General features: G+C 40.6%; 2 protein-coding genes across 2 annotated transcripts in view; both read right to left on the bottom strand.

Annotated features, from left to right (window-relative positions):
• The window catches only part of tnfaip8l3 (tumor necrosis factor, alpha-induced protein 8-like 3), a 24436-nt gene extending 15522 nt beyond the window's left edge, over positions 1-8914 (bottom strand). Inside the window, exon 1 of the mRNA XM_026927244.3 lies at positions 8608-8914. Within this exon, the coding sequence (XP_026783045.1) occupies positions 8608-8653 (46 nt within the window). The 5' untranslated portion in view covers positions 8654-8914. The remainder of the gene's footprint in view (positions 1-8607) is intronic.
• A 14958-nt stretch (positions 8915-23872) lies between these two features.
• LOC113534440 (aromatase) overlaps positions 23873-25000 on the bottom strand; it is a 10540-nt gene continuing 9412 nt past the window's right edge. Inside the window, exon 8 of the mRNA XM_053235187.1 lies at positions 23873-25000. This exon is cut by the window's right edge and continues 268 nt beyond it. The gene's annotated coding sequence lies outside the window, so the exon portion shown is untranslated.

The raw sequence follows: 25000 nt of genomic DNA, 5'->3' as shown, positions 1-25000 counted from the left end.
ACACACACACACACACACACACATACACACTCCAACACATCAGCTCAACAGCTATGTTTGATTTGCATTGTGAGACTGAACTCTTCTCAACTTTCTGACCCGAGACATCAAAATTTTACCACACACACACACACACACACATACACACACACACGGTTGGATAGTCTGATGAGTTTTATCAGATGCAGTTTTATTTCTGTTCCAATCGTTTTGTTCTCATCAGTAACATTGAGCGAGTGTATCGACCTACAGCCACCCACACACCCACACACACACACGCACCCACACACACCCACACACACCCACACACGCACACACACACACACACACACATAGTGTGTTGGAGTGTATTTACAGCCAACACATAAATTTGACATATTGTGGTTACATCAAACTGTCAGACAGTGGAGCTGGATTTAATTCTGCTCCTCGCTCGAGCGATTGGAGACATCACGCGAGAAACAGCGTAACCGAGACACGCCTCCGTTCTACTCAGACTCCGCCCCCTGTGCGCTGATGTGTGTGATTTCAGTATTAAATCCTCACTGCACACTGAGGATGAGGTTTAACACACGACACTGGGGTTTATACTGTCCTTATTTTACACTCGCAAAAACACTGAACAAACGTTTATGTAGAAAAACATTCTGTTCCCTAAACAGTGTAAATCACGCTAAATATTAATAACATTAACATTTTCATTCATACATATCAAATTCTGATGAAATGTTCTTAACATCTTTTAATTTCTTTGCTTCGTAACATTTTCTCCTTTTTGTCATTCTAGAGCATTTTAGATGAATTAATATTCAGATGTATTCCAGTAGCAGATCTGTAAACAGGTTACGGAGCGCAGTGAGTGTAAATCATACAGCATGAGCTCTGAACTGATTTTAATTTTTAACATGCCGTCAGTTCATGAGTCACTGCTGCAGCTCTTAAACATAGATCTCTCTATCTGTCTGTCTGTCTGTCTCTCTCTCTCTCTCTATCTGTCTGTCTGTCTGTCTGTCTCTCTCTGTCTCTATCTGTCTATCTCTCTCTCACTCTCTGCCTCTCTTTCTCGCTTTCTTTCTCTCTCTCTCTGTCTCTGTCCCACTCTCTTTCTCTCTCTCTCTCTCTCTCTCTCTCTCTCTCTGTATTTTGTACAGGTGAGCTGAAGGAAATTACAGATTAACCTGTTTTATGATAACTGGAGAAAAACAGCTGTAATTTTATAACCTGAGGCTAAAAAACACATTCCACAAACTCACACTGTGTGTGTGTGTGTGCGTGAGAGAGAGAGAGAGAGAGAGATAGAGATAGGCATGCATATGGTTGGCAGGTGTGTGTTATGTTATTTCATACCACAGTGCTGTTGAGTTCTGGTCTCTGATTGGTCAGAAGGTGTTGATTAGTTTTCTATAGCAGCAGCTCTGACAGTAGCGCAGGTTTATATTAATGCACTCGTTCTGATACGTTATTGTTTCTATAGTAACAGCTCATTCACAGGGACGTGTCCAGCAGACGCTCCACATAAACGGATTAAAAAATGAGTTTAATGGTTGATCTGTAAGGAGATGTTAATGGAATGTTTATGGAAGGAGTCTCCAGTGTCAGCGCTTTGTAACAGTCAGAGGAAAAGCTGGAACTTTAAGTTTTCTGACGTTTTCAGGACAGAGGAGTTTACGCTTCTTTACGGTTTCTCGGTAACATGCGTAACAAGCTGCGTTTATTTTGTCTTATTAACTTCAAGAGAGAGAATAAAGAGCGGCTGGTGAGAGAACAACTGTTTATAGCTGCTATAACGTAAGCGACAACAGGAACTAATCTGTTTCACAGAACATTAAATGTAGCTGTAAATGTTGTAATCATTGGCAAATTGCTGTGGTGCTGTAGAAGAGGAATAAAACACTCAAGGACATGCTGTTATAGGAAAATAATCAATTTCAGGGTGGTAACAGTAACTCTGCTTCATCACACCACCCTGTTGTTGATTATTTTACTGTAACATCAACACACAGTGCTTATTAATTACATACTGTAACATCTCTAATGTAGGTCTAAAGCTATAAATCACGGCCCAATACCATGTAACTATATAACCGTCTCAGACTGGACACAAAAGCTAATTCGCCAATTTTCTCAGACAGTAGGACTCACTGTCACACTGATTCTCCATCAAGTGGCCTCAATCTATAACACACACACACACACACACACACACACACACACACACACACTGTTGACCTGTCAGGGGAAATCAGAACTCATCCTGCATCAGAGCTTTTCATTTGAATCTTTCGTCATCATCTCTGATGTTTTGTTCTCCTTCATGTCCTGCTGTGATGCAGAGACTAAAAATAAATAATCAGTTTGTGTGTGCGTGTTTATGGAGTGTGTGTGTGTGTGTGTGTGTGGGTGTTTATGGAGTGTGTGTGTGTGTGTGGGTGTTTATGGAGTGTGTGTGTGGTTAAACTTTAGACCTCGGCCTTCGGTTGACATTTTCTCTGATCACTCATGAAATTTTGACCTCTGTTTGGGTGAAAAACAGGATGGAGGAGAGAGAGAGAGAGAGAGAGAGACTTGCTCCAAAATAATGAGTAATGGAGAGAAACTCTTTGTGCCCCTCTATCAGTCTGTCTGCCTGTATCTCTCTCTCTCTCTCTTCCTCTCTCTCTCTCCTCCTGTCTGTCTGTATCTCTCTTGCTCTCTCTCTTTCTGTCTGTTTGTCTGTCTCTCTGCCTCGGCTCGCCTGGCACACGCACACACACACACACACACACACCCACACACACACACACACACACACACACACACTGGAGGTCACTGGAGGCCGTGGGAGTGATGGTGCTTCCATAGCGCGCCCACACACACACACACACACACACACACACATTTCTCTTTAAATTAATCTCCAAATGACTTTATTGGCCTGATTTTTATCAGCACACTTATGCTACAGCATTAACTTGCAAATCCCACAATGCACTGCAGTATGATAGAGGGAATAAGCCTAATGCCCTTTGCTGTTTGAAAGGAGTAGGGCACCACACTTCCTCAAAAAATCACTGAAGATTTTTTTGGTAAGGTAATGAGAACAGTGTTGCTAGGCAACTATGTAAACAGCCTTACTGGAAATAAGGCTAGTGATTTAACTAGCTAGCATGTACCTCTAAAATCTCTTATTACAGACACAGCGATGATGGAAACTAAACAGAATCGTCCAAAACATCAACATTTACCTCAGATGTGTTGGAAAATTACTAAGAAAAGGCTGAGAAAGACTAAAATTACACCGTCATTACACCTAGCATCAACCGCTAACTGAACTGGATTCCGCCATATTGAGAGCTGACAGCATAGCACCACTCAGGAAATCAACAAATACTGTCAAAGGCAGCCATTTTTGTTGTGGGATTTTCTCAAAAAAAAAAAAAAAACACAATGAGTACACAGATTTAGCATCACATAGTCTGATTAGCTGTTTTTGAATTCCATCCTGGTTTGTTAAACTTTACACGTAATCAGGAGATCCATCAGGAGAAAACACTGCCATCAAACCTGATCAGAAAAATGTTCATCTAGCGAAAGAGAAGTGCATAATTACAGTCATTTCTCTGGCTTTATATCCAGGGTTTATGTAATCACAGCTCTATTTCTGGCCTTTCTAGCACTTTCTAAAAGCGCAGCCTGTAAAAAGCACAGCTGAAAATGAAATGTGTGTGTGTGTGTGTGTGTGTGTGTGTGTGTTTGTGTGAGTGTTGTCACACACTCACAGAGCCAAGATAACTCACTCCAGGAGTCATAAAAATATACACCTGAAGTGAAACCGAGCGGGAAAAGGGAACTAATGAGTCAAAAAGGGAACGAATGAGTTAAAAAAAACAACAACAACATAACATGATTTTACACACACACACACACACACACAGACGTGCTCTTGCTATGACTGGACTAAGGCTAGTGATTTGACTAGCTAGCATGTAGCTCTGAAAACCTTTATTTCAGACAGGGTAAAGACACGGTGACCATGGAAACGAAACAGAATTATCAGGAACATCAACGTTTACCTCAGATGTGTTGGAGAATTAATGAGAAGAGGCTGAGAAAGACTAAAATTACACTGTTGTTACACCTAGCATCAACCGCTAATATACATTCAGTGGATTCTGCCATGGTGTGTGTTTTGTGTGTTTGCTGTCCATTTGTCTAGTGTTTGTGCATTAGAACAGATGTTCAACAGTGTATACACACACACACACACACACACACACAAACAAATATATTGTGTGGGAGTTCTGTAAACTCTGCCAGCTTTTTTGTACCTCTGTTAAGTTGTGTGTGTGTGTGTGTGTGTGTGTGGAGCTCATCTGTTCTGAATCTCTAATAATAACCTCTTTAATATCATGCTGCTGTGCTCATCCCATAAGTGAGCACATCTGCGTGTGTGTGTGTGTGTGTGTTCTCTTAGGATCTACGTCAAAGCTGTACTCCCTTCATATGTTGCATGAGATGCCTTGCTACACACACACACACACACACACACACACACACACACACACACACATGAATATAACAGGAGTGTTAGCTTAGTCCCATTGCCTAATGAGAGGGGGAAATAACTGTGGTTATACCTCAAAGAGACGGAGAGAGAGAGAGGGTACTGTGGCTGAGAAAGATTTCCATCTCTCAGCAAAAACACACACACACACACACACACACACACACACACACACACACATAAAGACACACAAAATCACACACAAGGCACCCATTGGGCATTTATAGCCCATATCGTGCTATTGGCATGAAGAGAAACTAAAAATGCTTCCACCTTCTTCACCTCTGACTTGTTTTTTACACACACACACACACACACACACACACACACACACACACACACACACACACACACACAGAGAGTAAACTCTCACCACACACTCTCTGTGTATTTTTTCACAGCTCCAGGGTCTCTGGTTCAATCCCCAGCTCTGGTTACTCTCTGTGTGTGTTCTTTCCTTGTCCGTGTAGGTTTCTTCCGGGTTCTCCGGTTTCTTCCCAGATTTCAATAACATGTAGGTAAGCAGGAATGTGTGTGTGTGTGTGTGAGGCATCTTGGTGTGATGTTACCTGATGTGCTCAACTTCTCCACTCACATTAACCACACCAGCATCAGAAGAACATGTCCGTTCCTGACTACAGGATCTAATCAAATTCTGCAACACCTTTCTGAAATGACTACACCTGTGTGTAGCTGAGAAATTAGCAGGAGGTAAGGTAAAGTCTGTTCTTCTTAAGGATGTCAGGAGCTACAGTCTGATCTGGTTTTCACACACACATCACACACACACATTCTGTCATACATTCACTGCTCTGGATACGGAAGTAGAAGTGTGTGTGATCCTATCATGTAGAGATTCAGGGAGACCCTCAGGGCTCTGCTGTAGGTCCACTCTCGCTCTCCTTCTACACTGAATCTCTGTGCTCAGTGACCAGATAGGAGTTAAACCAAAGCTAATACATTTACAGAAACGTTCATGCATCATCTCAAATGAAGCTCCTCGCATGTAATTACCTCTAAACAACTTTTTTTTTTAATTAAAATAACTTCGTCCTGCCAGACAAAGAGAAGGAATGTCATGACTTTAATCAGACACCTGTCCTGTCTGAGGAGGAGGTTAATGTTGAGGTGTAATGAAAAGGGAAGCGATGAAAAGGGAAAGTTTCTGTTCAGTGTAAGTATCTCTGTAAATGTGTCTCTGTTGGAGTCTCCATTTGATTCATTTCGGAATGACTATGCTTTTGTATTTAGCCATGAACATAAATATGCTAACAAATGAGCAAATTGATGTCAAAATATAATATACTGATAAAATATATAAAACATGTACTGCCATAAAACACCAATGAATTTGTAAATTCACACAAAAAACATTAACATCCATGCAAAAACACTGGTAGATGAGCAGACTGATGTAAAACAGTATGAAATCTAGCATAAAAACACTAACAAAAAGGCAAACTGTCATGAAAACTCTACCAAATGTGCAATCTACCATAAAATCTACCATAAAAACTGACGTACAAACATGAACAATTATACAAACTCTTGTTAAAAATCCCAACAATTATGCATATAGTGAAAAAAATACGAAATAAATTTTCAAACAAGGCTTGTGCGATATAGATTTTTCCCTGCTTATGATTTTCCCTTTTTAAAAGAAAAAAGTTGCAGGAAACAATTGAATTATCTAGAAAATAAAACAGACAGGAAAGTGAGCATTTCCATCATTTCAGGTTTAAAGACTCGAACACACACACTGATAGATGTTATTTCAGATTAATGAACTCAAAAAACGTTTTTTTGTTTATCGTGAGAAAGAGCAATGATGCAACGTAGAGCTAACAGTCTGGGGGAAGGGGGCGGGGCTTCTACACGGTGTCAGTGAATCATTCCACATATCGATTAGCTCATCCGCTGTCTGATTGTGGAGAAAAAGACTGGTGTATTTGTGAGTGACGACTCGTATTAACATACTCCGATGCAAAATGCGTAATGTTAGCAGGTCTGGTGATATAGTAGAATCGACAACAGTGTCACTGGATATCGAGGCAGTGTAATATTGTGTAAGGACGATAAAATCGTTACATCGCACTAACGGACCTAAAAAGGCAAAATGGTGTCTTATAGTCCAGAAAATACGGCATCATTTCATCATCTCTCTGTCACTGTGTTTGTTACACTTTCACTATTCAGTTCATTCTCCTTTATTAAAAACCACTGGAATCTGTTTTAACCGAAGTGTGTGTGTGTGCGCATGTCTGTGTGTTTCACTTTCCCGCTCGGTTGGTGTGGAATGTGCTTGCTCCATTTGAACATGTGTGTGTGTGTGTGTGTGTGTGTGTGATATTTATCATTCCACACTAGAGGCCAATATTCTGTCACTTCAAAGACTGGATAAGTATTCCTGTGAGTACCACACACACACACACACACACACACACGTGCGTGGCACAGACACAGCATATGTCAGCCGTCTTGAAAATACATTAAAAACTATTCTGTAGACGCCGGCAGTTTCCTATTACTTAATGACGGTGTGTGTGTGTGTGTGTGTGTGAGTTGAGCACTGAATAAATTAGTGTGGATCAGCAGCAGCATTACTGTATCTCAGTGTGTGTGTGTGTGTGTGTGTGTGTGTGTGGGTGTGTGAGCTGAGTGTTGAATAACTTTATAAGGATCAGCAACATCAGCGCTGAGTATGTGTGAGTTGTTGTTTGTGTAAATATGTGTATGTTTGTCTCTGTGTAAGAGAAAGTAAGTGTGTGTGTGTGCATATTAATGTATATAATGTATGTAATTAATGAATATAATGTATATAATGCTTTAAAGCTTCTCCTTCACTTACGTTCACACTAGAAGGTAACGAGAAGGTAACGAGAAGGTCTGGAAGGTCGCTTCAGTTTGTGGGTGTGTAGTGAGTGTTACGGTTGGCGATTGTGGGTGTGGCCTGTCCAGCGATCAGAACCATCTCTGCTACTAAGTGTTATTTTTCTTCGTAACGTCTCTATACACATTTCATGAGATTTAAGGAGAGGTCATATATGACAGGATTAGATGATACCACGCTTATTAGTTTTTCTTCCAGTTTTGAGTCAATCAGTAAATGGGAACTGACTGTAGGTAGGAACTAAAGTTGTGAGCGGGGAACTGAAGAAACGTTTACATAATTTACATAGAATTGAGAAAATCCCAATTAAGATGTCGCTGAAATCGCGGCTTTGTGTTGCACACGTACACAGAAAATGGACACTCATCTGTCACTTTGTCACTCGCTAGTGTGAACACAGGGTAACACAATGGAGTGGAAATACACACACACACACACACACACAATATCAACACAATGTTTCTCTCAGTTCAGACTTTACTGACTGTCTGGTTGGCTGGCTGGCTGTTCCTTTATACACACACACACACACACCTCTCTCAGTCACACCTGATATTAACTGTTCATACACTCCTGTGTGTGTTCTACGTTCCTACGGCTCCCAGCCAATCAGAACGCACCATGCTGAACTCTTGTGTGAGAAATATTTGACAAAATGTTATTCATAACTGGTGGTGGGGGGAAGGGGTAAGGAGGGGGAACGTGGAATAAAGGGCATTTGAAGGGGTAGAAGGGGGTGTAAAGGGGCAGAAAGGCAGAGGAGGGGCAAAAAATCTGGACAATGGGGGCATTCAGGGGAAACAGGTAAAAAAGGGGCTTAGAAGGCAAAAAGGGTAAAGTAAAATTTAGTGCTGAAAGGAGAGTAAAAGTGGAGGATGAAGGGTAAAAGAAGGTGAAAAAGGAATTTGTTCATTAAAATGGGGGGTAAATGGTCCAAAAGTGCAAATAAGTCAGAGCCAATGGGAAGATTTGAAATGTTAAAGGGCACTTGGCAAAGTTATAGGGGCAAATTAGAGAGACATTAGAACTGATGTTAGGGGAAATGGGGTAAAAAGTGACAGAGCGAGTGGAGGTATAAATGGAACGATGACAGAAGCAGATTCAGGAAATTGTGGACGGTGGAGAGAGGAAACGAAAAAATGTGAAGGATGAAGAAGAGAAAATTGTGTCTTACCTGGAGAAAGCTCTCCTTCACTCAGCTCACCCGAATCTGAATCCATCTCTCCCTCTCTCTCTCCCTCTCTTTTCTCTTTTCTCTTCTCTTCTCTTCTCTTTCTGTGAAAACTCTCTCTCTTTCTCTTTCCTCTCTGGCTCGATCACAGCAGCTGTCCGTGGTTGGAATAAAACTGACACTGAGAGCGCAAGCTATTTGGTGACTCACTCACTCTCTCTCTCTCTCTCTCTCTCTCTCTCTCTCTCTCTCTCTTTTTTTCTCTCAGTCTGTCAGTCGGCCTCTTTCACTGCCGCTCTCTATGTCGTCTTTGCCGACTCTCTCTGCTTTTCACTCAGCTTCTGAATCCCACCCTCTTTCCCTCCCCTTTCCTTCTCTCTCTCTCCTCTCTCTCTCTCTGGCTCAGAGTTCCTGTTGCCTATAAAAACACCAGAAGAGGAACAGCTCTAGTCTTTCTAGCTGTGTGTGTGTGTGTGTGTGTGTGTGTGTGTGTCATTTTCCTCTCAGTCTGTTTTTAGTTTGTGATTACTTAGTTTCCTCTGAATATGTTTTGTAAGTTTACAAACACACTACACATCACTGCACAACGCACTACACTATACTGTGTTCTACTGCAGCCCGTAGTGATGTCATTCCTCCATACTCATATGAAACGCATTTAATAAGTCCAACATCCACTTTAAACGTAACACCAAGAAAGCAGACACTCACACTGTGGATGGCACAAAGTAGTGACCCAGATACCCCGCACTCCTGCACTACCTCCCACAACATCTCGTGGCTCACAAACGTAGACCTTCTCCAAATATACAAAGACTGGATTAGCGTACTTCCATAACCCCTCACAGAGCTTCACAAGAGTAAAGAGCTGGTCCACTGGTCCACTGGTCCATGACCTGGGCAGAATGCACAATGCTCCTCCTAAATCCTAGGTTCAGCTGTCGGACTGAGTCTCCTCTCCAGAACCCTGGCAAAGACTGAGGAGAAGATTTCTTGGATTAGCATTGAGCACCTGAGGAGCGGGATTCCCTATAAATTGGAATGCCTCCAGTTGGTCACCATTCCAGTTTCCCACAAGACCCTAAACCTGTCCCGTGCCTTCAACATCTCTCTCATCCACACCTGCAGCCTTGCCACCATGAAGCTTCAGCCACAACATCAGAGATTTCTGGCACTGCCTCCTGAAGGGAGCGCATGTCCACTGGTTAAGCAATTCCTGAAAATGATCTTTCCATTGCTCAACAATATCTCCAGAAGAGTTCAACACTTCTCCAGAGAGAGGATTGAATATTCGGAATGCATTCATACAAACAACAGTCAGCGTTTCCCTTCCTGAGACTTGAGTCCACTGGGAAAAGCTCACTGTGGAGACTCCAGAGTCAGAGAGAGAGAGAGAGAGAGAGAGAGAGAGACCACCACTGATCAAGAAGTTTGGTACCGGAGCCTGTAGTGTGTGTGGATATAAGACCAACGGTATAAGTTCCATTCCTTACTATTCTCAAAACTACCTCAGGGTCTTTCCCTGCCAGCAAAGTGACATTCCATGTTCCCACAGCCAGTTTTATTGCAAGGGTCTATTCACTATCCATCACATGCCTGCTTTCTGAGTGGCATTGTGGCACAAGGTGGCTCCACACTGCCATTTTGGATTGAGTCCTACTGGGTTATGTCAGAGATCTGGTCACCTGTGTACACCACCCCCAGGCCTGGATCCAGGGGTGAGTCCCAGGAACCATAATCTGGGTTGGTACACTCTGTTCTGTATCACTTAAGGAGGTCATTAGGATTGCTCTTTGACTTCTCCTCTCAGATCTGTTCACCAAGCATGGCCCTTCTGAGAGCCTTAGACTCCCGCTAACAGAACCCTGACCTTCACAGGAGTAGACAGGCTTCACCAGACAACTTCACCAGACAACTTCAGACAGACAACTTCACCATGACAAGCTCTTGAAGTGGCGATCACCTAGCAAGCAAACGCTAACACAGAGAGCTAGTGATTGGAAGGTAACCTAGCAAAAATAAGTTAATCTAGGAAGCAGAAGGTAACATAGAGAGCCTAGCTGTTATATAACTCTACAGGGAACCAGTAAGAGTACCAAGAAGTACCAAGAAGCTCTATAATTCCCCTTTCATCCAATGTTAATGCCATTTTTCACCTGTAAGGAAAAGTGTAAATAAATAATAATTGGTTCCTGATATTTCAGATTCAATTCAATTAATTCAATTTTATTTGTATAGCGCTTTTAACAATGAACATTGTCACAAAGCAGCTTTACAGAAATAAATGGATTCACAAAAAAGATATATTGCAAATATGTGAATTTATCCCTGTATAATTTTTTTTGCTACACTGATCCTGATGTAGTTGTTTGAGTGGAGTTACAGGCGGAGTCTCAAGCATGCTCATTAGAATATTAGGCCACACCCACTGGGACAGACTGCAGTAGATCTGATCAGTGAATTTAGCTGCAGTTCGAGTGTTTTATCACACTTTATCCTGCTTTTTTTATTTAGACCTTCTTGGATGTTTAACAGACACTCAAGTTGGTAAAATATGAATGTTTTAAATATTTTTAATTACATTTCCTTAGATTTTAAACATCATATCACACTGCAGTGACTGTGTGGTGGTTCAGTTACTGTGTAAAGAGGAAACTTCTGGAATAATTTTTAAAGTGGAGTTGTTAAGAGGCATTACTCGATTGAGTCTTCAGTAGATTTTTCATCTCTTTAAAAATCTTGTAGCATATTTAAATTATGGTGTTATTATCTACTGGTGTAGCGTAATGCTAGAGTAACTGTCACATTTTGCTAGCATTGTATACGCAAGGCTAATCTGAAATAATCTGTTAAGTTTAAACTCTTCTTTCTTTCTTTCTTTCTTTCTTTCTTTCTGCCATCTATTTTGTCCTTCCGTCCTCCTGGGCGTGTGTCTGGTTGTCTGTTTGCCTCACAGGAATCACAGCAGGGTCAGCGAGGGAGCAGATGGCTCCGTAATCCAGGGGCAGTTTGTGTGTGTGTGTGTGTGTGTGTGTGTGTGCTTGTGTGTTTGTGTATGGGGTCATCTATTACATCTCAATATGCAGATGGTCATGATTTCGCCTGATCTCCTCACGATGCGGTCTATTAATGACTCAATCTGCCATGCTAATATGGCTAAAAGAATTAATTGTATCTAACACGGTTAATACGGCCATACACCGTTTCTTTAATAATGGCTAGCTAATGTGGCTAAAAGAGCTAAAACGGCTAAATAATAAAAATAAATCACACTTCACTGATTGCTAATAAATAAAGGAATAAATAAATAAACAAACAAACATATAAATAAAGCCATGGAAAATATATACATTATGGTTTGAATAAAAATATTAATGATACAAAAGGATATAAGTAACATTTTTAAAAAAATAAAATCTAATATATTTAATAAATCTAATATGTTTTATTTTAAATATTTTATCTAATAGTTTCTAATATTTTACTTTTTAAATAGAGTACTATTTTTATTTATATATTGTAAATTATGGTACATTTGGAAAATAATATTTTACTTAACTTAAAATGATTTTCTATGGTTTTTTTTGTATTATATATATATTATATATTTATATTTATTTGTTTATGGATTTTGGTTTGTTTTTGAATAATTCAAATATAATTCAGATTGTTTTATTTTTTTTTTAATTTTAATAAAAAATAAAGGGTTTTTAACACTTAAATCTGAGCAAAGCTTCATTTTTCAGACCAGATCCTGAATTTAGCACCACAGAATGCGCAATGTTAATTTTTCTTTAAGCATTTTAAATATTAATATTAAATTCCAGTAAATTCTGATGAATATTCTGCTTTTTTTTCCTCTTTAACATTTAAATGGAATAGTTAGCATTTCTCCAAACCGAGCTCGGCTTTGGCTGTGTGTTTCGGGAAAGAAAGGCCACTGAACCCGAGGCAAAACTGGACGCACTTTGTGCTGGAGGTCAGTGTTCATGAATTAACACTTATTAACATGAATTAACCTTAATTAACATTAATTAACACCAGACACATGCATTTATTCAGCACCTCCTCATAACCACAGCAAACACTGATACACCAGTCCAAAATCATCTTACACAGCACAGCGGGCACAGAGACTCCGAGTGTGTGTGTGTGTGTGTGTGTGTGTGTGTGTGGGAGATGAGGGAAATTAAAACAACGGTAGAGAGCTTTAATGGAAGGTAATTGCTCTCTGGCTTATTTTTACAAAGACATCAGAGAGAGGCACAAAGAGCCATAGAGACAAAAATTACACCTCATACAATGTACAACAATGTGCAGTAGTGAAAGAAAGAAAGAAAGAAAGAAAGAAAGAAAGAATATTCCATACTCCAAACGATGACATAAAAAAGAGCGAATGTAAGAAAGAAAATAGTAAAAAAAAATAAAATCACAAATACTGAAAGAAAGACTGATGTCAGAAAGAAAGAAAGAAAGAAAGACAGGGAGGACAGATTGACAGAGAGAGTGAGATTAAAAGTAAGAATGACAAATTATAAGAAAAAATGAAGAAAATTTTTTAATAAATTAAGACAAGGAGATAAGTCTGAGCTCATCAGAGAGGTGTCTGATCTCAGAGAGGAGTCTGATCTGGTCAGAGAGGAGTCTGATCTGCACAGAGAGGAGTCTGATCTTGTTAGAGAGGAGTCTGATCTTGTTAGAGAGGAGTCTGATCTGGTCAGAGAGGAGTCTGATCTGGTTAGAGAGGAGTCTGATCTGGTCAGAGAGAGGAGTCTGATCTGGTCAGAGAGAGGAGTCTGATCTTGTTAGAGAGGAGTCTCATCTGCACAGAGAGGAGTCTGATCTTGTTAGAGAGGAGTCTGATCTGGTCAGAGAGGAGTCTGATCTGGTTAGAGAGGAGTCTGATCTGGTCAGAGAGAGGAGTCTGATCTGGTCAGAGAGAGGAGTCTGATCTGCACAGAGAGAGGAGTCTGATCTGGTCAGAGAGAGGAGTCTGATCTGGTCAGAGAGAGGAGTCTGATCTGCACAGAGAGAGGAGTCTGATCTTGTTAGAGAGGAGTCTGATCTTATCAGAGAGAGGAGTCTGATCTTATCAGAGAGAGGAGTCTGATCTGTACAGAGAGAGGAGTCTGATCTCAGAGAGGAGTCTGATCTGTACAGAGAGAGGAGTCTGATCTTGTTAGAGAGAGGAGTCTGATCTGGTCAGAGAGAGGAGTCTGATCTGCACAGAGAGAGGAGTCTGATCTGGTCAGAGAGAGGAGTCTGATCTGCACAGAGAGAGGAGTCTGATCTTGTTAGAGAGGAGTCTGATCTTATCAGAGAGAGGAGTCTGATCTCATCAGAGAGAGGAGTCTGATCTCAGAGAGGAGTCTGATCTGTAGAGAGAGAGGAGTTCTGTGGAATCTGTGGATTAACAGTTCTGTATATAAAAGCTAAGAAACTGCCTCCTGTTATTGGATCTGCTTCACACAGTGCATAATGAAAGAGCTCTTAGTGTATATACACACACACACACTCCACACACACACACACACACACACACACACTCCACACACACACTCCACACACACTAGGTGAAACATGAGAGCACACTTTAAGAAAGTTTAGTGGTTTACTTTGAGAAGCATTGATTAAAAACTAATTAGATTTTTTTTTGCTGCATCATGAGGTATAAATGGGACAGCTGTTTGTGTGTGTATGGAGTGTGTGTTTGGATTGTGTGTGTGTGTATGGATTGAGTGTGTATGGTGTGTGTGTGTGTATGGATTTTGTGTGTGTGTGTGAATTGTGTGTGTATGGATTTTGTGTGTGTGTATGGATTGTGTATGGAGTGTGTTTGTGTGAAGTGTGTGTGTGTTTGGATTGTGTGTTTGTGTTTGTGTGTGTATGGATTGAGTGTGTATGGTGTGTATGAAGTGTGTGTATGGATTGTGTGTGTGTGTCTGTGTGTGTATGGTGTGTATGGAGTGTGTGTCTGTGTGTATGGTGTGTATGGAGTGTGTGTCTGTGTGTATGTATGGAGTGTGTGTATGGATTTCGTGTGTGTGTGTGTGGATTGTGTGTGTATATGGAGTGTGTGTGTGTATGGTGTGTGTGTGTGTGTAGTGTGTGTATGGATTTTGTGTGTGTTTGTGTGTGTGTGTGTGTGTGGAGTGTGTGTGTATGGTGTGTGTGTATAGAGTGTGTGTATGGATTTTGTGTGTTTGTGTGTGTATGGATTGTTTGTGTGTGTGTGTGTGTGTGTATGGATTTTGTGTCTGTGTGTGTGGAGTGTGTGTGTATGGTGTGTGTGTATAGAGTGTGTGTATGGATTTTGTGTGTGTGTGTGTGTGTGTGTGGATTGTGTGTGTATATGGAGTGTGTGTGTGTATGGTGTGTGTGTGTGTGTGTAGTGTGTGTATGGATTTTGTGTGTGTTTGTGTGTGTGTGTGTGTGTGGAGTGTGTGTGTATGGTGTGTGTGTATAGAGTGTGTGTATGGATTTTGTGTGTTTGTGTGTGTATGGATTGTTTGTGTGTGTGTGTGTGTATGGATTTTGTGTCTGTGTGTGTGGAGTGTGTGTGTATGGTGTGTGTGTATAGAGTGTGTGTATGGATTTTGTGTGTGTGTGTGTGTGTGTGTGTGTGTGTGTGTGTAGCGTGCAGTCAGTCATTTGTTCAGTTCTGTCCTTCAGCTCAGAGGCTGTGAAATGAAACACTGATGATCTGCACTCTGTAATGGTGTGATAATGTCCTGCCTCAGACACACAGCAGCTGCTGTGAACACACACACATCACAAACGGAAAACTGCGATATTCCAAACACGGAAAACTCAATCCGGTTTCTTCCAAACAGCTCAGGAAGGTGAAGCGGAGTGCAGCGTGCTGTGTTTATTAACTGGTGATAAGGAGAGGACAAAAAGATGAATCTTTATCCAGGTATGTGAACTCTGTCCAAATACACAGACATTCTTATACTCTGAGCAAACACAACGCCTACACAACCCTAACACAACCCTAACACAACGCCAACACAACGCCTACACAACGCCTACACAACCCTAACACAACCCTAACACAACCCTAAGACAACCCCAACACAACGCCTACACAATCCCAACACAACCTCAACACACCCCTAACACAACCCTAACACAACGCCTACACAACCCTAACACAACCCTAACACAACGCCAACACAACGCCAACACAACGCCTACACAACCCTAACACAACCCTAACACAACGCCAACACAACGCCTACACAACGCCTACACAACCCTAACACAACCCTAACACAACGCCAACACAACGCCTACACAACCTCAACACAACCCTAACACAACGCCAACACAATCACAACACACCCCTAACACAACCCTAACACAACCCTAAGACAACCCCAACACAACGCCTACACAATCCCAACACAACCTCAACACACCCCTAACACAACCCTAACACAACGCCTACACAACCCTAACACAACCCTAACACAACGCCAACACAACGCCTACACAACGCCTACACAACCCTAACACAACCCTAACACAACGCCAACACAACGCCTACACAACCTCAACACAACCCTAACACAACGCCAACACAATCACAACACACCCCTAACACAACCCTAACATAACCCTAACACAACCCCTACACAACCCTAACACAACGCCTACACAACCCTAACACAACCCTAACACAACGCCTACACAATCACAACACACCCCTAACACAACCCTAACATAACCCTAACACAACCCCAACACAACCCTAACACAACGCCTACACAACCCTAACACAACCCTAACACAACCCTAACACAACGCCAACACAACGCCTACACAACCCTAACACAACCCTAACACAACCTCAACACAACGCCAACACAACGCCTACACAACCCTAACACAACCCTAACACAACGCCAACACAACGCCTACACAACGCCTACACAACCCTAACACAACCCTAACACAACCCTAACACAACCTCAACACAACGCCAACACAACGCCTACACAACCCTAACACAACCCTAACACAACGCCAACACAACGCCTACACAACGCCTACACAACCCTAACACAACCCTAACACAACGCCAACACAACGCCTACACAACCTCAACACAACCCTAACACAACGCCAACACAACGCCTACACAACCCTAACACAACCCTAACACAACGCCTACACAATCCCAACACACCCCTAACACAACCCTAACATAACCCTAACACAACCCCAACACAACCCTAACACAACGCCTACACAACCCCAACACAACCCTAACATAACCCTAACACAACCCCAACACAACGCCTACACAATCCCAACACAACCTCAACACACCCCTAACACAACACCTACACAACGCCTACACAACCCTAACACACCCCTAACACAACCCTAACACAACCCTAACATAACCCTAACACAACCCCAACACAACGCCTACACAATCCCAACACAACCCCAACACACCCCTAACACAACCCTAACACAACCCTAACACAACCCCAACACAACGCCTACACAATCCCAACACAACCTCAACACACCCCTAACACAACACCTACACAACGCCTACACAACCCCAACACACCCCTAACACACCCCTAACACAACGCATACACAACCCTAACATAACCCCTAACACAACCCCAACACAACCCCAACACAACCTCAACACAACCCCAACACAACGCCTACACAACCCTAACACAACCCTAACACAACCCCAACACAACCCTAACACAACCCCAACACAACGCCTACACAACCCTAACACAACCCCAACACAACACCTACACAACCCTAACACAACCCTAACACAACCCCAACACAACGCCTACACAACCCTAACACAACCCCAACACAACCTCAACACAACGCCTACACAACCCTAACACAACCCCAACACCCCCCTAACACAATGCCTACACAACCCCAACACACCCCCAACACCCCCTAACACAATGCCTACACAACCCTAACACAACCCCAACACAACCCCAACACAACGCCTACACAGCCCCAACACACCCCTAACACAACTCCTACACAACCCCAACATAACCTCAATACACCCCTAACACAACGCCTACACAACCCCAACACACCCCTAACACAACTCCTACACAACCCCAACATAACCTCAATACACCCCTAACACAACGCCTACACAACCCCAACACACCGCTAACACAACCCCAACACACCCTTAACACAACGCCTACACAACTCCTACACAGCCCCAACATAACCTCAACACACCCCTAACACAGTGCCTACACAACCCCAACACAACCCCAACAAACCCCTAGCACAACGCCTACACAACCTCAACACAACCCTAACACAACCCCAACACAACGCCTACACAACACTAACATAACCCCAACACAACGCCTACACAACCCCAACACAACCCCAACAAACCCCTAGCACAACGCCTACACAACCTCAACACACCCCAAACACAATGCCTACACAACACTAACATAACCCTAACACAACCCCAACACAACCCCAACACAACGCCTACACAACCCTAACACAACCCCAACACAACCTCAACACGACGCCTACACAACCCCAACACAACCTCAACACGATGCCTACACAACTCTAACACAGCGCCTACACAACCCCAACATACCCTCAACACAGCCCCAACACAACCTCAACACAACCCCAACACAACACCTACACAACTCTAACACAGCGCCTACACAACCCTAACACAACCCTAACACAATCTCAACACATCACTACACCACCCCAACACAACGCCTACACAAACACAAAGCTACATAATGCCTACACAACACCAAAAAAACGCTCAACACATTACACAACCCTAACAGAACAATACGCAACCCGAACACAACACTACACAATGCTACACAACCCCAACACAACACTACACAACCCCAAACACAAAGCTACAAAACCCCAACACAACACTACACAACCCCAACACAAAGCTACACAACCCCAACATAAAACTACACAACCCCATCACAAACTGCACAACCCTAACCAGAAACTACACAATCCTACGACAACCAAAACAAAATCCAAACACAACTTGTAAAAATATGTTGAACACACCCCAAACACAATCCGAACACAAAACTACACAATCTGAAAAATAACCTGAACACAACACACAAGTCAATCTAAACATTAAAGAGCAGAATGATTTTAGTTACTGAGGTTAAAGTTTAAGCTTAGCATCTTGCTACAGCAGGTGTGTGTGTATGTGTGTGTGTGTGTGTGTGTGTATGTGTGTGTGTATGTGTGTGTGTGTGTGTCTGTGTGCATTCTTCCCTTTGACTGCGTCTTAAGCAGCTTGTCCTGACATGACCTCAGTTACTATTATTATATCTTATGGTCCATATTTACAGTAAAACCACTGTTTTAATTCACATAAATGTCAAGGGGCAGAGTAGGCATTTTTACATTTTTGTATGTTTGTGTGTGCGTGTGTGTGTATGTTTGTGTGTGCATTTGTGTGTGTGAGAGTGTATGTGTGTGTCTGTGTGTGTGCGCGTGTGTTTGTTGGGTCTGTTTTGACACCAATGTCTATTTTTTGACTCCGCCAGCAAGATATGAAAATTAAGCAAATAAATAATATGCTGGTGTGTGTGTGTGTGTGTGTGTGTGTGTGCGTGTGTGTGTGTGTGTGTGTGTGCGTGTGTGTGCATATCAGTGTGGAATGTAAAATGAGCTCGTGAGAACAATGGAGTTTATTCAGCAAAAATACAGACAGTAAGGAAGAGAAAAAGAGAAAAGTGAGACAAAGAGTAGAGAAGAAGAAAGATAAATAAAATACAAATCAAGTGATAGATAGATAGATAGTAAAAAAAGAAAATGGAAGAGAAAAAGAGAATGAAAAAATTAGGAGAAGGTAAAGAGAAGTGAAGAGAGGATTAAGATAGAAAAATGTCAAGAAGAGAGATCCTCCTCCTCCTCTTCTTCTTCTCCTCCTCCTCCGCCTCTTCTTCTTCTTCTCCTCCACCTCCTCATCCTCCTCCTTTTCCTCTTCTTCTGTCCCCTTCTTCTTCTTCTCCTTCTCATCCTCCTCCTCTTCTTCTTCTTCTCCTGTTCTTCTTCCCCTCCTGTTCTTCTCCTCCTCCTTCTCCTCCTTCTGTTCTTCTCCTCATCTTGCTCATCCTGTTCTTCTTCTCCTCCTCCTCTTCTTATTATTCTCTTTTATAGTCTTTCTCTCACTTCTCTCTTCCTCTCTTCCTCTGTGTCTGTGTGTTTGTTGAATAAACTCCATTGTTCTCATGAGCTCGTTTTATCTTCCACTCTGATATGCAGATTGAGGACCTGTATATATGTGTGTGTGTGTGTGTGTGTGTGAGTGCGTGTGTGTGCGTGTGTGTGTTTTGCGTGCGTATTCATCCTCACACACAGCTGTGACAGGAGTGTAGGTCAGCCTCATTTCCCTTTTTTTGCGTGTTTGTATCTGAACAGAGTATGAAGGAGGAACAGAAGATCAAACATGACCCCACTTCCTGTCTATTGTGATGATGTCGCCTCCGGCGCGCTGATTTAGGGATCGATTTAAATTTTCTATCTGGATTTCTGTGAAGCTGCTTTGTGGCAGCGTCCACTGTGAAGCGTGTGATATAAATAAAACTGAAACTGCGTGTAAGCAGCAGCGCAGCACCTGATTGGTTGCTTCTGCAGGTCAGTTTGCTATTATTGCTTCTTTATGTCTAATCTAATTATAGCAGACGTTCCCACCATGCCGGCTTTCTGTTTTGGGAAACAGGGGACCAAGTGTGTGTGTGTGTGTGTGTGTGTGTGTGTGTGTGTGCGTGTGCGTGTTTCCATTTATTATTTTCAATCAACACTTCACTCTGACACCTGAACTAGCATCCTGTTAATAGAACAGCTCACACACTTCCTCATTATCTGATTCAGAGAGAGGGAGACTGATGGAGAGATAAAGTATTGGCACCCTTCAGCAGCTTTTTGTGTGTGGAGGGATTTCTATAAAATACACATTACACACACACACACACACACACAGATTCAAATCTTCCACTCAGATTTTAGGAGAAAATCCAATTGAATCCAAAATATCCAGAAAATGAAATCTGAAAAACCAAAAAAAAAAAAAAAAAAAATGATCAAGAGTCTTTCTGCTAGTAATAAACTTTGAAATCTCTACTTTATGAAAACTTTATAAATATCTATCTATCTATCTATCTGCAGTATATTTTATTTTAGGTTATTTGCTTACCTTGCCTTGGTTCTTCATGTAAAGATCCTGTTGTGTACAGAGATATTTTAACAAACACAGCAGTAAAAACAACCAGTCTGTCTAAAAATGCATAAATCTTCGCTAGAAAAGTGAATCTCTCACGATCTGATCAGGTTTTGGAGAGATATACATCATAGCAAAGTGGAATTAATTCAGTTCTTGAGCAGATAGCGGCTTTCAAAATGTCTGCCGTGATGCTCCTGCTCTGTCACGTCATCATCAAAACAGTGAAGAGCTCTTCCACCCACACACACACACACACACACACACACACACTGTAAAGACAACTGTTTTAAAATGTTTACATTTCAAAACTGAGTAAAAAGACTTTAAGAACAAGAAATTACTCCATCAGAACAGAAGTGAGTGAATATAATATATAATATAATATAATGTATAATATATAACAGTGGAGACGATGATGAGGCTCGACACACTGATGTGAACGATGCTGCGAGTCAGAGTGAATATCAATATTTCTTCTTGTAAACGTATATTTCTGTTAAATTTGTCAGTAATGTTGTTTGTATATCAGTACGTGAGGTTATAAATGCAGTTGTAATTAAATCTTTATATTCTCTTTACACTAAATGCTAAAATGCAAAAGAGAAACATACTTCAGTTCAGGAAATTCTGTCGTTTTCTGAATCATATAAAGTAGAAAATGTCAGACGTTGAGGTGTGTGTGCAGGCGGTGACACACTTACTTTTAATTAAGAAGTTTTTTAATTTAAAAGAAATCTGAAAATGTTTCTCACTTTTAACTTTTTTTATTTATTTTACTAACATTACCATTCTTTAATATTTTATGAGCTATTCATCACATTCCTGTGTTTTATGCAGGACTTCACTCTGCCTGTGTTAGTTAACTTAATCTAACTCTTAAACTTCCCAAATATTCTGTCTTAGTTTTATATATTTTGTCTTATATGATTGTGTTTACTCTGGAGCACTTTGAGATTTGATTCAAATGAGAAGTGCAGTGTAAATAAATGTGTAATAATAAAATATATTGCAAAAGTATTGGCACCCATTTGAGAGTGAGAGGCCTAACTGTTGCACAAAGACTGAAAACGTAAAAACATGAGCATCTGTTGACATCTTTTGGTGTGTGTGTGTGTGTGTGTGTGTGCAGGCGTAACATATCGGCAGATGCCCAAACCCTGAAGCAGTTCTTAATGTGTCCCCGATTAAAAACGTCTATTAGTCTGCGGACTTGTCCAGATTAACACTGAAACATATAAAGTGTTCTCTGACATTTCAGTTAAAACTGAGTTAACTTCATAAATCTTTGTTCTCCTGAGCTGTTATTTTTCTTCAAACTCTCATATAAAGTTATGTTAATAAGGTTCTATCTGCCTGCTAGTCATCATCCAGGAGGGAAAAGTAGCCAATCGATATCCACTTCCTGTTTCCGTTTCATAGGCGTCATGTACAGGTACGAGAGTTTAAACTCAGTCTGTGAACAAACGACTAAAACTGTTCAAGATTTCAGTAAGAAAATCATCTGCAGCTTCAGCGCCATTTTACAAAGGAGACCTCCAGCACTGCAAAACATGACATCTTACACGATCAAGTGAAAACGTGTTGAAAATAGTCAAATTTATCTAATATTTCCCATTCTAACATTACAGTAAACTGGATCTAAGACTATTTAACCTGGATATTTTTACTCATTTCAAGCTTGAAATAGTTTCATTCTATTGGCAAAAAGTATTTAGTTTTTCTAGAAAGAAGAAAAATTATCTGCCAATAGAATAAGACAGTTTAAAGCTTGAAATTAGGACATATGTCTAGAAATACATTTAATAATTTTACGTTTAATAATCTTATACTTAGATTTGTAGTTTATAATAGAAAATACTTGATAAATTTGACTATATTCAAGAGATTTCCAAATGCCTTCTGGGTAAAATGTGCTTCTGAAATATACAGCGGTTATTTAATTCCTCATCGAACGGCTCTTAAAGCCAAAGTCATTTTCTTGATTAACTTTGTATTTTTATGGTGAATATAATACTGACTGCAGAAGAAGCAACAATAGCTGATTTATGAGTTTCTTTTAACTTTATGATGTTTTCTTCTGGCTGATTTGAAGTGGGCGGGGCTATAACTGGTAGAGCTGAATTAGGGTCTACTAAAGAACCAATTAAAATTATAAAAATAATTAGAGACTTTTTAAGAATAATCTTATAATCTCTTTTAAAATGGCTGACTTTTAACTTTGAATGCTTAGCTACTGTATGTGGTCACGCCATAGAAACTCTAGTGACTTCTTTCCTCCTCTCTCGTCTTTTCTGTAAATCTAGTTACGTTTTACAGTTTTACACACACGTGTGTAGTGAAGTTAGTTCCTGTGTAGAAGTGGATGAGATGATGGTTGACCCTGTAAACTGGCTGTAATTCTTCTCCAGGTTTGGGTTTTTATTCACACACATTACACACACATTTACACACAAAATCCACATGTACAGTAACGTGAAAAAAAACGAAGAATAAAGGGTGTGTTTTTCTTTGGCAGCAGTCACACTGCTTTCTTTGTAAGTCAAATCTTTTTCAAAAAGGTAGGCCAGTTATTTTTGTCTGATTTGTCTATCATTTACATAGAAAAGCCAAGACTCTACAGTTTCGGACAATCTTATTTACATTTGAACAAAGATAAGCTAGCATTGTTCATGAGCTGTTTGCGTTGCCAAGGAGACGCTCCTGTCAATCATAACGTGATTTGACATGCCCAAGCAGAACAGGGTTTTTGGTTTTATATATAACTATATTAAATTTAAATTAAAGATATATATATATATATATATATATATATATATGGTTCCTGACTCTAACACTGATGAATGACAGATCTGTACGAGTTTCTGAACATTGAAATCATGATGTTTTAAAAAAGGCCAAGAAAAAAAATAAAGAATAATTTTCTCAGTTGTCGCCCTCTGCTGGTCAGAACATCAACACCAGCAACACACGATTACTGAGCAGATCTTTTATTTCCATGATTCAACTGCATAAAATGAAATACAGAACCATTTCACAATATTTTATGAAATATTTTTATGACATGATCACAGTTCAGACCAGAGTTTTACATGAACTTATATATACACAGTTCTGTGCAAAAGTCTTAGGCAGATGCAAAGAAACGCTGTAGAGCAAAGACGCCTTCAAAAATAATGAAATTAAATGTTTCTACATTAAAAAAAATCCTATAAAGAGCAGTAAACAGTAATAAATGAAACAAAGTCAGTATTTAATGTGACGATCCTTCACTTTAAATAAATAAAGCAGTATCTGAGGTGCAGTGTGTGCAGTTTTATAAGGAAATGAGCTGGAAGTGTTACTGAGCATCTTGCAGAAGCAGCCACAGTTCTTCTGGAGACTTTGACTGTCGACTCGCTTCTTATTTCTGCAGCGAAACCCAGCAGCCTTCATTATGTTTTTATCTGAAAAGTGTCTCTTATGGAATCTGCTGCTTTCTTTACTGGCATACAAACATTTTTCTGTAACGTTTCACTTTGTGCCGGAAAACTAATGTTTGGAATCTAAAATGGTTTTGTTCTGAATCAATAATGTAGAAGCCAGAAAATAAACATCTATAACAAAGTTTGTTCTAAAGAAAATAGGGTGCCAAGACTTTTGCACAGTACTGTAAATATATAACAAATGAATTTCTTTACTTTCATGGAGAAATGGAGAAAGTGAAAGGACAGCTGATAAATGTATACTTTTACTGAGGCAGTGAATATACAGATAAAATGAGAATTAAAAAATAAAGCAAATATGTATAATACAAATCTTATTAATATAATGTCTTATAAATAATTATAGTAAATATAATATAAATAATAATTATAAATAATATAGTATTATAAATATTTAGAACAATTCCATACTCCGTCTTCTTCATTTTCTCACTTAATCTCTAACCTCATCACCGTTTACACTGTATTTATGATCCGCGTTTCTTCTCCGCTCCACACACACGGATAAAGAACTCATTGTTGTGGTGAAGTTTCCTGTAAGGAGATGTTTATGGAGTGTTTATGGAAGGAGTCTCCAGTGTCAGCGCTGTGTAACAGTCAGAGGTAAAGCTGGAAATTTTTGAATAAGTTTCCCGACACCTCC

The sequence above is a fragment of the Pangasianodon hypophthalmus genome, chromosome 6 (genome assembly GCF_027358585.1).
Source record: "Pangasianodon hypophthalmus isolate fPanHyp1 chromosome 6, fPanHyp1.pri, whole genome shotgun sequence".
NCBI lineage: Eukaryota > Metazoa > Chordata > Actinopteri > Siluriformes > Pangasiidae > Pangasianodon > Pangasianodon hypophthalmus.
This window is presented reverse-complemented; position numbering and strand designations above follow the sequence as displayed.